We start from the raw sequence: 16,888 nt of genomic DNA on the forward strand, positions 1-16,888 counted from the left end.
AACACATTTGCTATCAAACCATTGCTCTGTTTGTCAGCAACACTGACTCAACCAATAGCGTGCATTTGGGGCGGGACTCTCTGTTTGTCTGGCCAATGGTAGAAAGGTTACTTGTTTAGAAAACCTGCTGTCGTTGCGTCCAAAGTCGCGTACTGAGTAGGTACTACATTTGACTTTGAGCTTACTTTGCGACCGTTATAAAAGTATGTTCTATATAGTATGAATATAAGTAGTATGAATGATATTCGGACGTACTATGTCCACCATGTTGTTTCTATCACTTGACATACCAGAGTCAGTTGAGTCGCTTCACTGCCATTCACAAATCCGCTCCCGTGGCCTCATGGGATAGTAAAGCATCCATCAACTGTGCACTTCAGAATCCAGGTGGAAGTAGTATGTCATCCGTGTACTTTTCGCCTGCTGTTTTTCGAATACTATGAATTCGGACATACTACTCTTTTGGCATACTGTTTTTTTCATATTATATAGTAGGGAAGTATTCGATTTTGGACACAGCAAATCTTTTTGCATTTATGCATGGTGGCGCTACTGACACATACATTACACACTTCATCTTTAAGTATATTGTAAGAACTGAATTGGTGAATTTTTGCAGGCAAGTCCAGTCATTTCAATGGGAATCCACACGATTAGGAAAATCATGTGAGAGCGAATAATTTCCCTAAGCAGGTTTCACAACAGGCTCAAAATGGTTATGCAGATTCCCTGCATTAAACAACAGAAAGCTGCTTGGTTTAAAAGTGATTTCTGTATGAACTGTGCTTCATGCATCACTATGGACAATAGACAACTGACCTTTTTTGCTCACAAGGTTTTGCCAAAATGCACATTTACCCACCACATTTAAAGACATCTGAGAGCAGTGGCAGATATTTAGCTTGTAATGACTTTCATTTCAATTTGCTCCATACATTAAACTATGGTTTTAATTCTGAAAACTTGTAGTATAGTTTTCCCATTTACATTGACTGCTTCTATAATACTTTCATGACTCCATTTTAGGAGCTCAGCAGTGTGGATCAGCAGAGAAGCAAGCGCAGCCTGGATGCAAAGCATTTTGCCTTCCAAGGATGAAAGAAAGTCATACATGGTTTGGAATGACATAAGGATGAGTAAACGATGACAGAATTTACATTTTATGTGAGCTATTGCTAAACAGCATATCAAGCAAACCAAATTGACCCCTTTCCCAGAGCCTCTTCTGACTAAAAAGTGTCTTCTTATCATTACCCAGTGCGTGACTATGATAGCAGAGAGGCCATTCAGAGCTCTACAGGGACTAATGGACTGACCTTGGACTGCCTCCAATGCCAGAGTTCTGCGATGACGTCCGACGTTTCATGTCTTAACTTTTGGGCGTGGGGAGGAAGGGAGGAAAAAAGAGAGAGAGAGAGAGAAAGAAAGAGTAAGAGTTAGTGGAGAAAGTGTTCAAGCAGAAGATATTAGCAAGCATGCTAGCCGTGTTAGCTTCAAACATTGTGTTTTTAGAGAACAAACCAAAAATGAAAAGCTTTAGGGAGTTATCAAACAGGAGACTGTAATACATTTATGCTAAACGTGCTTTCATTAAACAAAAAAGGACTTTAAATGCACAGTGTAATTTACGACAGCAGGTAAGGGTGAAGAATAATCACTAATTTTCTGTTTTTAGTGAATTTAGCAAAAATATTGTAAAATAAGTGTAAAATTATGAAATTTTGTGATGGGATACATCAATATTAGTTCTGGCCTATAATGATAGTCCATTTCCACACTATTTTGAATAAATATATTAAAAATAAAACACTTAATACTACAAGTGAATGTAGGCATCACAGCATTTTAATGTACAATAAGAAAATTTTTCATTTTGAGACTCGCTAAAGATTACATTAAGTGAAATTATTATGTTAAGTGTTAGTTTGGGAAGTGAATTAAAGGGAAATTATTATCTTAGGTAATATTAACAAAGGTAAACACACGGAAAATAAAAAATTTAATATCAACCTGATAAAAAAAAACTAAAATAAAATCCAATAACCATTTACCATAACCAATTTAGCACTAATTTTGTGTGCATATTATTTGCTATTACATTGTTCTATTAAACTATATAATTAAATGCTATTAAATATATATATATATATATATATATATATATATGAGTGATTCTATAATTGCAGGTACATTTGGTGTCCGAAGTCATTATTTTTTTTCTGTTTATTTCAAATGGTTATTAATGGTAATCGTTAAAAGATCGCGATCTCGATTCAGACAACCACACAATCTCATTTCTAAAAGACAACGATTCTCCCGTGTCTATTAAACCTTTGACAAAGTCTTACCGGATCATTCAAATGTGTTCGCACTGCCGCTGACACACAGAGCAGTTACCATGTTTGGTTAAGAAACAGCTTCACAAACAGTCTTTTCAACTACACAGTATTATTTCTTTCGTACAGTCATTCATATTATCACAGAAATACTGGGATGAAAGTTTATAATTCAGATACAAACATTGATGTCTATGGTAGCGCGACCAAAATAGAGCAAATCCGCAATTGAAAGTAACTGCCACATAATGTTCGTGTCGATTGCATTGCAAAGTGACTTAAAAATGTATAATTGAATGAATCATTTATTCAAGAGAATCGTTCAAAAACGCTGATTCATCCAGTAGGTTTATGAGTGAGTGGTTGAATCGTTGATTCAAACAACTTTTTCATAATTTTAATATTAAATTGGTGTATTAAATATATTTTAAATACATATACACTACGAGTCAAAAGTTTTTGAACCGTAAGATTTTTAATGTTTTTTTAAAGAAGTCTCTTCTGCTCACCAAGGAATAAATTACTTTTTTAAAATATATTCAATATAGGGGAAGTCGTGGCCTAATGGTTAGAGAGTCGGACTTGTAACCCAAAGGTTGCGGGTTCGAGTCTCATACCGGCAGGGATTGTAGGTGGGGGGAGTGAATGTACAGCGCTCTCTCCCACCTTCAATACCACGACTGAGGTGCCCTTGAGCAAGGCACCGAACCCCCAACTGCTCCCCGGGCGCCGCAGCATAAATGGCTGCCCACTGCTCCGGGTGTTCACTGCTGTGTGTGTGCACTTTGGATGGGTTAAATGCAGAGCACTAATTCCAAGTATGGGTCACCATACTTGGCCACATGTCACGTCATGTCAAATTATTTCACAGTATTACCGTTTTTGCTGTATTTTGTATCAAATAAATGCAGGCTTGGTGAGCATAAGAGAATTCTTTAAAAAACATAAAAAATCTTACGGTTCAAAATCTTTTGACTGGTAGTGTATATTAAAATGTTTAATACTTCATTCAAATTAATTAAACACTTTTAAATAGACTGCAGCAATAATATTTTGCCACACATTATTTAGTTTAGTTCAGAATCGTGGGAGAAAATCTCCTTAAATCTTGCGTCAACTCTGTTACCGTACCATACTTTGCCTTTAAATGAGTGGAATCATCTCCCACAACTATGTAAGATACAGGAAATGAAGTCACTTTCCCTCACTGTTAAGATCTGAAGCACTGAAAAGTCTATGTGCTCTCTCTAAGAAAATATTTCAATCTAAAAGTTCTTACACCAATAGTTATTTTATAAAGTGTCAAATCTGTTACCACAATATCAAAAGGAAAACAGATTTTTTCATTGATCACACTTTGTGTTATTTAAAAGTCTTTTAATCATGATTTCATTAGTGCCATGTGCTTTTAGCATTTATGCTAGCAAGTGGAGTTTTTGGCAAAAAATAAAGAAAATCGTCAATTCTGTTACTGTCAAACTCTGTTACCAAGGCAGAGTAACAATGCTGACAATGAGGTAACAGAATTGACAGTCCATCGGACAATTGTCAATTCTGTTACTTTACAATTCTGTTACTTAAAGGGTCAACTCTGTTAATGATCGATTTTCACAAAAAAACAATAACATTGCTGTTTAAACATTATTGATTTATTTTTGCAAAACTTATAATATTTCAACAACATTTCTTTTTTTAACTGGATATTGTATATAATACATTTTCAGATGAAAAATATTTGATCCAAGTGGACGGTTCTGTGAAGACATAGGTATTTTTTTTAATTTAAAGGTATGCATAGGTGAAATATTATCTGTTTCAAGTGATGGAATGTAAGGACTGTTTGTCTAATGAAACAAGAAGGATTTTCATATTATCACAGAAATACTGGGATGAAAGTTTATAATTCAGATACAAACATTGATGTCTATGGTAGCGCGACCAAAATAGAGCAAATCCGCAATTGAAAGTAACTGCCACATAATGTTCGTGTCGATTGCATTGCAAAGTGACTTAAAAATGTATAATTGAATGAATCATTTATTCAAGAGAATCGTTCAAAAACGCTGATTCATCCAGTAGGTTTATGAGTGAGTGGTTGAATCGTTGATTCAAACAACTTTTTCATAATTTTAATATTAAATTGGTGTATTAAATATATTTTAAATACATATACACTACGAGTCAAAAGTTTTTGAACCGTAAGATTTTTAATGTTTTTTTAAAGAAGTCTCTTCTGCTCACCAAGCCTGCATTTGTTTGATCCAAAGTACAGCAAAACAGTAAAATTTTGAAATATTTGTATTATTTAAAATAACTTTCTATTTGAATATATTTTAAAATGTAATTTATTCCTGTGATTTCAAAGCAACATTTATCTGAAATAGAAATCTTTTGTAACATTATAAATGTCTTTATCATCACTATTGATTTATTTTTGCAAAACTTATAATATTTCAACAACATTTCTTTTTTTAACTGGATATTGTATATAATACATTTTCAGATGAAAAATATTTGATCCAAGTGGACGGTTCTGTGAAGACATAGGTATTTTTTTTATTTTAAAGGTATGCATAGGTGAAATATTATCTGTTTCAAGTGATGGAATGTAAGGACTGTTTGTCTAATGAAACAAGAAGGATTTTTCATGTTATGAATTATTGTTATTTCTACACATTGGCTAATTTGTCCGTAACAGAGTTGACAAACAATACCATAAAGACATCTGTTTTTTCATTAAAAGTAAAAAAAAAGGAAGTAACTTGTGTTTGGCAAGCACTGAATTATTAAAATTAAATATGTTTTCAATAAGATACTGAAAAAAAAAAAATCTGTTAGTGAAAAGTTTTTTTTCTTAACTCTCTGCAATGCCAAATATATTTCCAATTATAGAATCACCCATATATATATCGTCAGCTATCTATGGTCACACCGAGTAAAACAGTATAAAGATTACATGAGTCAACATATAAGCATCTATTGGTGCAGTCATAAGATATGTTAAGATTAACTGTAAGTTACAACCAAAATGATGATTAGTTATTAGAGTGCCAACCCTCATCATGCAACATCCTGACAATCAGAGTCATCTTATGCAATGCTGCATTAGACCTGAGCTTCTCCACAGGCCTCGATGGGGAACCACACATCAACAATGACTTTAATGTAGTGATGGACTCCCTCAAGTCACACTATCTGCCGAGTACCTCAGAAAATGTCAAAATGATGTTCTCTTCTCAGGGTGAAAGGACAGCCGTGCTTTCTCCAGACATTAGTTGAAGTGGACGACATATCTGGCGAGAATGTAAATAAGGCAGAGAGTCTGTTCATTATGTCACAGGCCCTGTGGTCCACTGTGAACCAGTGCAGCTTGCCAAAAGGGCACATCAAGTAATAAAGTGGCAAACGAGTGTCTATTTAAGTTGTTCTTTCATACTAATTCTACCGTTCGGGGTCAGTAAAAGTCTCTGACTAAGACAGCATTTATTTTGTCAAAAATAATATTGTGAAAATATTTTTACAAGTTAAACTAACAGTTTTCTAAGTGAATGTTTGGATGCATTATTAGAAGTTTTACTCTGCACATTCTTTAGGCCGAGGGACCTGGAGTAAACTACGCTATAATGAGTTTATTAAACCAGCTGCAGTCACCATTCGGCTCAATTAGTTGACAACATTAGCTAAAGTGGTGACCATCCCCATCTCATTCCCTAAATTATATTTGAAGTGAAAGAACATCCTAAAACCTTTACTGGACATAATATGGCTCCCTTAACAATGAGGTCTAATTCTATTGCTTGCTGGTTTTGTTATGTGAGACAGTACCAAAATGAAAGCAATCTTCTGTGACTTTCTGGATGTTCATTTACCATGCAATTTAGCATTTAAACAGCCACCACACCTTCATAATAGAACTGATAAGCAAGTTATTTTGGTTAGATTCTAACATCTAGCTAAATTTGTGGTTTTAAATTATATATAGTTCCTCATGAATAGGAAATTAACCTTTGGGAATCACATTACGCATCCAAAATAGGAAGTTGTACACATTTTTATAATGCACAACAGTGAAGTTACTCAGGGGCCGTTTACACGACAACGTTTTCAGCCAAAAATGGGAAACTTTTTATGCGTTTTGCCTGTTCGTTTACACGACAACGTCGTTTTGGGGACTGAAAACTGGTTTCAAAGTGCAAGTTTTTGAAAACGGTACCGTTATCGTTTCCGTGTAAACACCGAAAATGGGAATCTTTGAAAACGGTGACGTCATGAGCGTAAGTGCGTAGTACGTGTTAGGTATGTAGACATACGCAGTATGTGTCGATTTTAAAGGCAAGCGTGAACAACATACACAACAATGGCGGAGTACATGGTACTGTTGTTGCTGCTCAAGAGTTTGCTAACGCTTCTTCAGCAAAGTGTGGATTTACTTCACCAATATTACAACCAACAGCGGAGATGCATCATATACAACATATAATCGCCACTTCTCTACAGGTACCATTTACTAGCAAGGTGACAGCGCCAACTACTGGCCTGGCATATATAATACAGCGTTTTTGGCCGTTTTCACAGATATGTGTAAATGCAAATCATTTTGAAAAAGTTGTCGTGGATACGTAAAACTTTTTAAAAACGCAAGGGAAAAACTTTTCAAGACGATCATTGTCGTTTAAACGTAGCCTTAGACTTTATATCTTACACAAAATGTGGGAGCTTTTTGTGAATAAAACTGCACAGCTGTATATTTAAAGTACCCTACGATTACAGACACAGAACATTTATCGAGCCCTGAATTTTCTATAAAATATTGCATAAATCCAGACGTACTACAAAACCATCTGTACTTCTGTGGTTCTTCTGAACTTTAACCACAATGTACAAAACTCTTTTAGCTGTGGCTGAAGCAGTGGAGAAAGAGCAGAGCATTCTGGCTATCTGATACCGGATGATTCATTATTAGAGAATCCATGAGTAAATCAAAGCAGAAACATTTTTACAGATTAAAGGCGAGTGGGGTAAGATATGCCACCTTTACCTAAAAAGAAAGGGAAAGCTAAAATGCATAATTATATTTCAGGATTAGAAAAGAGTTTCAAATAAAGTTGACGCACTGACACATCTCACCCCACTCTCCACAATATGCAAATAACTCACACTTTAATAAAACAGTCTCTCACTGACTTGAGACTCCTTTGAGAATACATGTCTTAAAAGATAGCAGAATCCTGCTAAAAACAGCAACCTCGTCAACTGCAGAAGATGATGAGAAACTAGGAAGAGTTTGAGCTCAACATCAACAAGCTCAGAGAAAACGTAGAGGTCAAAATTTGGACTCTTATTTCATGGGATGGCTCAAGTTTCTTGCCAAATAGATTCACTGTGTAGATACAAACAAAGCAGCACTCTCACAGGAGCGCAAGGACCATAAATGGTGTGAAAAATGGAGGTAGGTCAGAATGTAAGGATGAAGCTGGTTCCCGTCCAAACCTTTTGTTTTTAGTCTCTTTGTAAAGGCACATTTTATTTTACATTTATACCTGAATGAGGAACATTATGTTCCAATAGTCCAAACTCTCTTTTTGTACATGCATCTTGTCTCTGGGGGGCTGGACTAGGAGAATAAACAATAAAGGCAAATTCTGAGAAAAGAAATGATAAACAAAACAGTCTTTTTTCTAAACTTGCAAAGAATCTGGACGAAACCCAATGGTAAACAACACGTTCTCTCAGCGGCCTTGGAATACCAACCAGTGGTGAAGAGTAGGGTCTTGTTGGACATGTCATGAGACCATTAGATAGAAGAGCTTTTAAAGAGACTCGAATTGAAAGAGCTCAGCTATTACAGCGCATTCACAGAAAGCACAACATAAACCTACAGTACAAAAGACTTCAACTAAAGTATGTACTCAACACTCAGAAAAAAAGGTACAAAATCGGTCAATGGGACAGTTCCCTTTTACCCCTAAAGGTGCATTTTAGTACCTTAAAGGTTCATATTTGTACCTAAATGGTACATTTTAGTACCTTTTGAAAAAGTACTGCCCCAGTGACAGCTTTTGAATGTGAAAGTACATATCAAAACGACCATTTTCACCAGTGCTCCGCTAATAAACAACAACAAGCCACTAAAATGCAACCTCAAGCATGTTAACCACATTGCTGAAACCATTTTAGAACTATAACAGAAATCATTTTAAATTACGTTTTTGCATAAACAAAAGGCTCCAACTTACTTTTTGTCCCCAAAGCAGCTGTAAAACTGAGCCATTGTGTCAAAGTGCACCCCAAAAGCAGAACTTCCTTAATGCATCCCTTGTACAAATCTGTTCAAGGTCCAAAAGTGAATCCTCACACCAGTTTTATCAAATCACCAACATCTCCTTGTTCATATCTTCACATGGGGTGTTCATAAAAGAGTAGAAAGCTCATGAGAGTGTGTATCCTTCACAGGGAAGGTACATGTGTGCTCCAGTAGCCTGTCTCTCAGGACTGAGCATGCTCTCTTGGATTCCCCCCTCCTTTCCTTCTCCAACCCCCATCACCTAATGCAGAGATGCAGCTACTATAGTCTTACCAGTGGCTTACCGCCGACAGGCTGGGCGTCATTTGATAACTAGATGAGGCAGCTCCCTGAGGAGATACCACCTTTGTGTTTAAAGGGGGGCTCATTCTGGCCCATGAAAGGGGGTTGGAAAGCCAGTACGCTGACGGCAAACACAGTTTGAATAAATCATCAGCGACTTTCTCACCCACTATTTAGTCAGTTAGTAGAAACTGTTAGTGGAAACTTAACACTTATACTGCTCAGAATGACTTACACCCTTAAAAATAAAGGTTCTTTATTGGCATCAATAGTTCCATGAAGAACCTTTAACATAATTTCCATTTCACAAAATGTTCTTCAGTGTTCTTCTAAACCCAAAATAGTTCTTCTATGTCATCACTGTGAAAGTCCTCTTTTAGAACCTTTATTTTTAAATGAATGTGGACCAAAGTGTTGCTGGTTCATGCATGCAAATAAAAGTACTTGTTTACTTTAGGAGAAGAGAGTCTGTTGAAGAGCCCGATTCAGGGTTCTAGGCGGCAAATTACGCTATTTCACTCTGACGGATGTGACAGGACGTTTGTCATATTCCCTATTCTCTGTAGAAAATGTTTTGTGCACACAACCTCAAACCATAAGTCTCCACTACATACAAAAGTTTTGCCTTCCTGCCAGTTTTGAATATTTTCCTTCCCCCCCCAGGCAAATCATGTAGGAGTATCAGGCAAAAGTGTAAACAAAGCTTTGCGCCGGCCGGATCTTTTTCTTAAACACAAACAATAGCAAACACTGGACTTCGAAAAAATATTTTCTTCCAGTTGTGGAGATTCATGCTTCATACTAAACGAAAAATAGAAAAATATAATATAATAATATTCTATATTGGAAAAAATAGACCAATATAGGCAGACACAGACGTGAAGTTCACACTCAGTGATAGCTCTCAAACCCCTTTATTTTTACCTCACACATATGGTGAACAGAGCCTCTGTGGAGTTGCACTGCAGGTGAACGTCTTACAGTCCCAGTCCTCTTTCTCAAAGCTGGGTGGAATGTCAGTCTGTTTTCTTTATGAAAAAGCCAGGTTGGTATTTCCTGAGACATTTTTTGCTCTGCCGCTGAAGGAACCCATATGTAGGCTATTTCAGTTTCTTAAGAGGGACACAACGCTGAGCATTATCAGTAGATTCATTCATGCAGTCATTGTATGTGGTTGCTTGATAATCAGCAAAACATTCGCCTTCAAACGTCCTTGACTTCCTTCTAAATTTTTTTCTTCATATTTGGGGGCTAAATACTTTTGGAAAGCTGACACGTCTTGTCATGCCACATGACTTGCCACAATTGCAACAATATTAATATTATAATTTTGTTTTTAATAATTATACATCTTTTATGATAATTGTAGTTGACGGACTTCATGGACTACATTTTAAACATGAACTTGTTTTGATTTACACGACCATTTAAAATGACCTAGTTAATGCAAAAAGGAAATTCAAATTTATAAGAAAGTTAAGACATACACTTTGGCTTATACACTACTGTTCAAAAGTTTGGGGTCAGTAAGACTTTTCTTTTGTTTAAAGATTAAAATTAATAAGTTTATTCATTTAAAGGAGACATATTATGCCCCTTCTTACAATATGTAAGTCTCTGGTGTCCCAAGAATGTGTCTGAAGTTTCAGCTCAAAATACTCCACAGATCATTTATTTTGAGTGGAAGCAGAAACAGGCTGTTTTTCGGGCCTGGCTCTTTAAATGCAAATGAGCTGCTGCTCCCCGCCCCCTTTTCCAGAATAGAGCTGCGCCATTACAGCTCGGACCTTCTAAAAAACATCTGTTTTGGTTCTGATTATCATGTTTATCGCGCTGAAATCATGCATTTTAAACCATATGAGTTTAAACTTCTTATATGTGGTTTTCTGAGTGCCCACGGACAGAACGCGGCTGTCACAGCTTGTGAGATAAATAAATCAATAAATGCACTGCTCTGTTGTCTCCTCTGAGGCTGGGACTGGTGTTCCGTGCTCATGTGTGCACATCTGTGCAGCCAACGACAGAACAGTTAGCATGTTTTGCTCAAACTTTCACCATGGCATTAGAACTAATACACCGTTGTCACTTGCAAAATCAAAATGACGGCGCCGTGGGTGGAAACTTACAGATTAAGGGGCGGTAATATATTAATGAGATCCCTTTGCCACCTCACCAAGGGAGCGAAATCTGACGCGCTCCTTTTTTCAGACGCTTGCAGAAAAAGGCTTACCAAAACAAAGTTACTGGGTTAATCTTTTTCACACTTTTTTTACACAGAAGTAAAGGCCTTTACAATGCTACTGTAATATTAACAAAAAAAAAAAATCAAATGAATGCTGTTCTTTTCTGAAAAATGTATCACAGTTTCCGCAAAAATATTAAGCAGCACTGTTTTCAACATGAATAATAATAATAATACATGTTTTTGAGCAGCAAATCATCATATTAGAATGATTTCTGAAGGATCATGTGACACTGAAGACTGGAGTAATGATGCTGAAAATTCAGCTTTGATCACAGGAATAAATTACATTTTAAAATATATTACAATAGAAGACAGTTATTTTAAATTGTAATAATATTTCACAATATTACTGTATTTTTGATCAAATAAATGCAGTCTTGGTGAGCATAAGAGACTTCTTTCAAAAACACACAAAAAAAATCTTACCAATATGCATATACATTTATACATTCAATATAAATTTATGTGAGTTTGAACCCAAAACCATTATTTAAACATTTGTTTTTTTAAACAGTATGCATTTGGCAGACACTTGCACTCAAGGTATACAGGTTTTGCATTCCCTTGGAGTTGAACCCATGACCTTGGTGTTGCTTGCATATTGCATAATGGCCAAAAAAAAAAAAAAAACTGTTTTTGTTGTTCCTGATCTTGATTTTGTCTGATATGATACACATGCTTGTGCTCATAAGTAAATGATCACAGGTGACAGAGCTGTAATATAAACCATCACTCAATCAGATCAATCGTCTAAGGCACAGAATCAGTCAGAACAATTAAGACTACATTCTGTTAAAGAAACAGACATAGTCATGAATATTTAACCCTGAAAAGTGCCAGAACCTCCCCCCTCCCCACCACCACCCCCACTCAACTCTGTCAATTCCCTTCAACAGTTTTCTCTGACTCGAGTTTCTTTAGGCATCTCCTGCAGAGCACTGTTTCTTTTCTTTACAAAGCTCTCTGAATTCCAGCCCACATCTGGAACACATCTTCTGAGGCAGCACTCTACACACTCTAATTAAGGCCATGTATGCCAAACTGTAAATAACCCAAGAAATGATACCCCTCGGCTCAGAGGCCCGACAAGCGGGACCGTGCCGATTGAGATGGTTCGAAATAAGCCGAATATACAAGTTCCTCTAATCATGCAAAGTCTCCTGAGAAAAAACAAAGCCATGAGCAGGCCAAGCTCTCCATGTGTCCGTTAAGTCCTTTACTCTTACAATAAAAAAAAGCATCCAGCTGGGTCCACACAGCTTGACCAATGAACACAGCCCATTCAGATGCTCTTTCCCTCTATCTGTGACCAGTTAACTTTGAATCCCTGTTTTCCAGGCCCTTTAAATCTCCATGTGTGGTGTTTCTGGAGGGAGGTTTCCGAATGGAGTATCTCAGGAGTTTAATGAGATGATAATATTGAAATAATTGCACCCTGGGTTTTACGATGCTTTTCTTTCCAAAGTTCCTTTACAGACACAACAGGACTATTAACGTGGCTCATCATCAGAAGATACTTCACAGGACAACAGGCGCTGTTAACACATGCTCGGAGGGGTTTAATTAACTAATAAAAGTACAGTTCAGCTATTTGACTGTTTACACAACTCATGAGAAATACACAGAATGTTAATGAGTGTCGTAATTTAAATACAGACGTTGTGGGAAGTGCCATCTATTCAACAAGGTACCAAATTAATTTCTTTCTTATTTTTTTTTGTAACATTTTTTAATTAAATATAAATAATCTGACATTTATAGTTTTTTTATTTTGGGTACTGTAACTGGTCACCATTTATTAAATAAATTTAAAAAAACCATCATTTTAATAATCTATATGAAGTGTTATTTTAGTATCACTGAGTTACTATTATAATTTTTATTAATATTTTGAAATATATTTATATATTTCTGTTTTAATTTGAAAGTTTTGGTAATTTGGGTGCGTTTTTATCATTTTGTTTTCTTATACGTCTATATCGTTTTTATTTATTTATATTTCGGTTTTATTTTTATTTTAATACATCAAGGTAAACTAAATGGAAATAAGAAATCTCACATTTAAAAAAAAAATTTTTAGTTAACCTGCCTTTATGTCTTCACTAGTTTATTTTTTACAGCCTTGCGATGTGATACATTTAAATTAAGTCTCTCGATTAATATGGTCATAAAATGGCATTAAAATATAAAAGAATTGGCAACAAGAAGAACAGTCAATTCAAATATTCCTAGATGAATTATAACATGTCGCACCACAGTAGCCTACTCTAAAACTGGCTGAAATTTCATCTCTAATTCTCCAAATACTTTCCAATTCGTTGATCTGAACATATCATCATTTTAATAATCTATATGAAGTGTTATTTTAGTATCACTGAGTTACTATTATAATTTTTATTAATATTTTGAAATATATTTATATATTTCTGTTTTAATTTGAAAGTTTTGGTAATTTGGTTGTGTTTTTATCATTTTGTTTTCTTATACGTCTATATCGTTTTTATTTATTTATATTTCGGTTTTAGTTTTATTTTAATACATCAAGGTAAACTAAATGGAAATAAGAAATCTCACATTTAAAAAAAATTTTTTTTTGTTAACCTGCCTTTATGTCTTCACTAGTTTATTTTTTACAGCTTTGCGATGTGATACATTTAAATTAAGTCTCTCGATTAATATGGTCATAAAATGGCATTAAAATATAAAAGAATTGGCAACAAGAAGTCGTCAATTCAAATATTCCTAGATGAATTATAACATGTCGCACCACAGTAGCCTACTCTAAAACTGGCTGAAATTTAATCTCTAATTCTCCAAATACTTTCCAATTCGTTGATCTGAACATATGGACAAGGACACTGATCATGAGGATGTACTGTCTGTACAGTAATCAACAAACACTCTACTGAGAGCAAGAAAAGGGTCATGTGATTTTCTCTGAGCAGCAGGGTGATGCCAGGACCAGGCGCCACAGAAAATGTTAACATTTAACACAGAGAGGGCATTTCCCCTAAAGAATAGAAAAGCCTGCTAGAATACACTTCTTTTGTTTCTTGTAACAGTTTATTCGTACAGGCCTTGAGAAGTCTAAAACATGTTCTAGATATGTTGGTGGTTAGATCACTGTTCAAAATAAAATAAAATAAAAATTACATATAGATTTACATGCAGCACTGATTACTTATGGGTAATCTATAAGTAATTTATATGTATATATAATAGCCTATCGTATTTTTTCTTATATCTTACATTAGCCTATTAAAACAATATAAGAAAACAAAGATATTACGTAAACATGACTTGTAAACAACAACATTAACAACTAAAACGTTAAAAAACCTTTAACTAAAAAAGGTAACCTACTCACAGTTATGTTAATAAAAATATACGTAAAATTTCAAGCGTTTTGTCAGCTTGATGCACTGAATCAGGGGCGTAGATTACACGGGGTACGCGGGGGACGTGTCCCCCCCCACTTTTAATATCACGTAAATTCGTCCTCCGCACTTTTTCGGGCAAGTGTGTTCGCATAGAGGTTTTCAAGAGTCGGTGTGAATAAATATAGATTTAAATTCAAGGAGACAGGATAGTCTGTGCATGATCTGATGTTTTATTCGGACCCAGAATAAGGCGAGATGAACATCGCGGAGCGCTAAACACTCCGTGCAGTGTATGTTTCATTCATACTCGAAGCCGGAGGGCGCTCTCGCGCAGAAAGTCGTACGAGGAAATTCCTAATATGGACAAATGCGTCCAGCTATCTCTGTATGAAAACAGTTGTTTTCAGAAAAACAGAAACGTTTGGAAACATGAAGACATTAAACATACGATTGCGACAATATATGGTTTATTTGTGTTTGTCAAGTCATCTCCAGGTAATAAATAAAGTAAATGAACAATGCAGTGCTAATTGACATAGCATTTATCATAGTATAGAAACTATTCTGCCTTATGTGATTAAAAAAAGTGTTTGTAGTATATAAACAAATCATTATTATTGGTTCTAAGTCAATTAAAACTTAGAAATTAGAGAACAATTAAAGTTGCCTATACACCAGTCAAAAGTTTTTGAACAGTACTTTTAATGTTTTTTTAAAGAAGTCTCTTCTGTTCACCAAGCCTGCATTTATTTGATCCAAAGTACAGCAAAACAGTAAAATGTTGAAATATTTTTACTAGGCTATTTAAAATAACTATTTTCTATTTGAATATATTTTAAAATGTAATTTATTGGGATTTCAAAGCTAAATTTTTAGCATCATTACTCCAGTCACACGATCCTTCAGAAATCATTCTGATTTGCTGCTCAAAAAACATTTATTATTATTATTATGATGTTGAAAATAGAATTTTTTCAGGTTTCTTTGATGAATAGAAAGTTCAGAAGAACCGCATTTAGGCTATCTGAAATGGAAATCTTTTGTAACATTATAAATTACTTTATCATCACTTTTAATCAATTTAAAGCATCCTTGCTAAATAAAAGTGTTCATTTCTATCATTTATTTTCCAAAAAAATAAAAATTATACTGACTCTAAGCTTTTGAATGGTATAGTACAGGGGTGGCGAACGTTGGTCCTGGAGAGCCGCAGCCCTGCTAAGATTTGCTTCAACCCTAATCGAACACACCTGAGCAAGCTAATCAAGGTCTGAACGGTTACTAGGAAGCTACAGGCAGGTGAGTTTTAATTAGGGTTGGAGCTGAACTCTGCAGGGCAGGACCGGAGTTCGCCACCCCTGCTATAGTGTATAATGTAACAAAAGCTTTTTATTTCACATAAATACTGATCTTTGGATCCTTCTATTCATCAAAGAATCCTGAAAACATTTACTCAACTGTTTTAAATATTGATAATAATAGTAATAATTCAAAAAGGTTTCTTGAGCAGCAAATCAGCATATTAGAATGATTTCTGAAGCATGTGACACTGAAGACTGGAGTAATGATGCTGAAAATTCAGCTTTGATCACAGCAATCACTTTAAAATATATTCAAATAGAAAGAAGTTATTTTAAATAGTAAAAATATTTCACGACATTACTGCTTTTGCTGTACTTTGAATCAAATAAATGCAGGCTTGGTGAGCAGAAGAGACTTCTTTATAAAACATTAAAAATCTTACTGTTCAAAAACTGTTGACTGGTAGGTTATATAGATTACAGAAATGTTATATTGTAATGTTATTTCTTATATATAAACATTTCTGTCCCCCTCACTTCTGAAATGATGACTACGCCCCTGCACTGAATATTTACATTATTAGAGCACTATTAATAGGGTGACCATACGTGCCATTTTCCCAGGACGCGTCCTGGCCAGGATTTCTATATTGCCTAAAATATCTAGGTTTTGGCTTTATTTGTGTGTGCAGACCGATCGGTGTATGACATCTAAATACCTCGAGAGCATTTTGAAAGCATAAGGAACTGTCTGTATGGTATTTTGATGTTGGTAGGTTATATAGATTACAGAAATGTTATATTGTAATGTTATTTCTTATATATAAACATTTCTGTCCCCCTCACTTCTGAAATGATGGCTACGCCCCTGCACTGAATATTTACATTATTAGAGCACTATTAATAGGGTGACCATAAGTGCCATTTTCCCAGGACGCGTCCTGGCCAGGATTTCTATATTGCCTAAAATATCTAGGTTTTGGCTTTATTTGTGTGTGCAGACCGATCGGTGTATGACATCTAAATACCTCGAGAGCATT

The 16,888-nt window shown here is 35.2% G+C and overlaps 1 protein-coding gene across 6 annotated transcripts in view; it reads right to left on the minus strand.

The window, feature by feature from the left end:
- Positions 1–16,888, minus strand: part of LOC107557689 (uncharacterized protein KIAA1211-like) — a 48,247-nt gene that overhangs the window by 29,313 nt on the left and 2,046 nt on the right. Inside the window, exons 1-2 of one of the 6 annotated variants that reach the window (XM_016241187.1) lie at positions 8,573–8,878; positions 1,317–1,373 (exon numbers count right to left, since the gene is read on the minus strand). The exons of 1 other annotated variant lie outside the window; for it this stretch is intronic. In XM_016241187.1, the coding sequence (XP_016096673.1) occupies positions 1,317–1,366 (50 nt within the window). In that variant the 5' untranslated portion in view covers positions 1,367–1,373; positions 8,573–8,878. Of the gene's footprint in view, positions 1–1,316; positions 1,374–8,572; positions 8,887–16,888 lie in introns of those variants that run through there. 4 more of the 6 variants (XM_016241191.1, XM_016241192.1, XM_016241188.1 and 1 more) reach the window with 4 other exon arrangements.

Source organism: Sinocyclocheilus grahami, unplaced genomic scaffold (genome assembly GCF_001515645.1).
Source record: "Sinocyclocheilus grahami isolate Dianchi unplaced genomic scaffold, SAMN03320097.WGS_v1.1 scaffold614.1, whole genome shotgun sequence".
In the NCBI taxonomy this organism is placed as follows: Eukaryota; Metazoa; Chordata; class Actinopteri; order Cypriniformes; family Cyprinidae; genus Sinocyclocheilus; species Sinocyclocheilus grahami.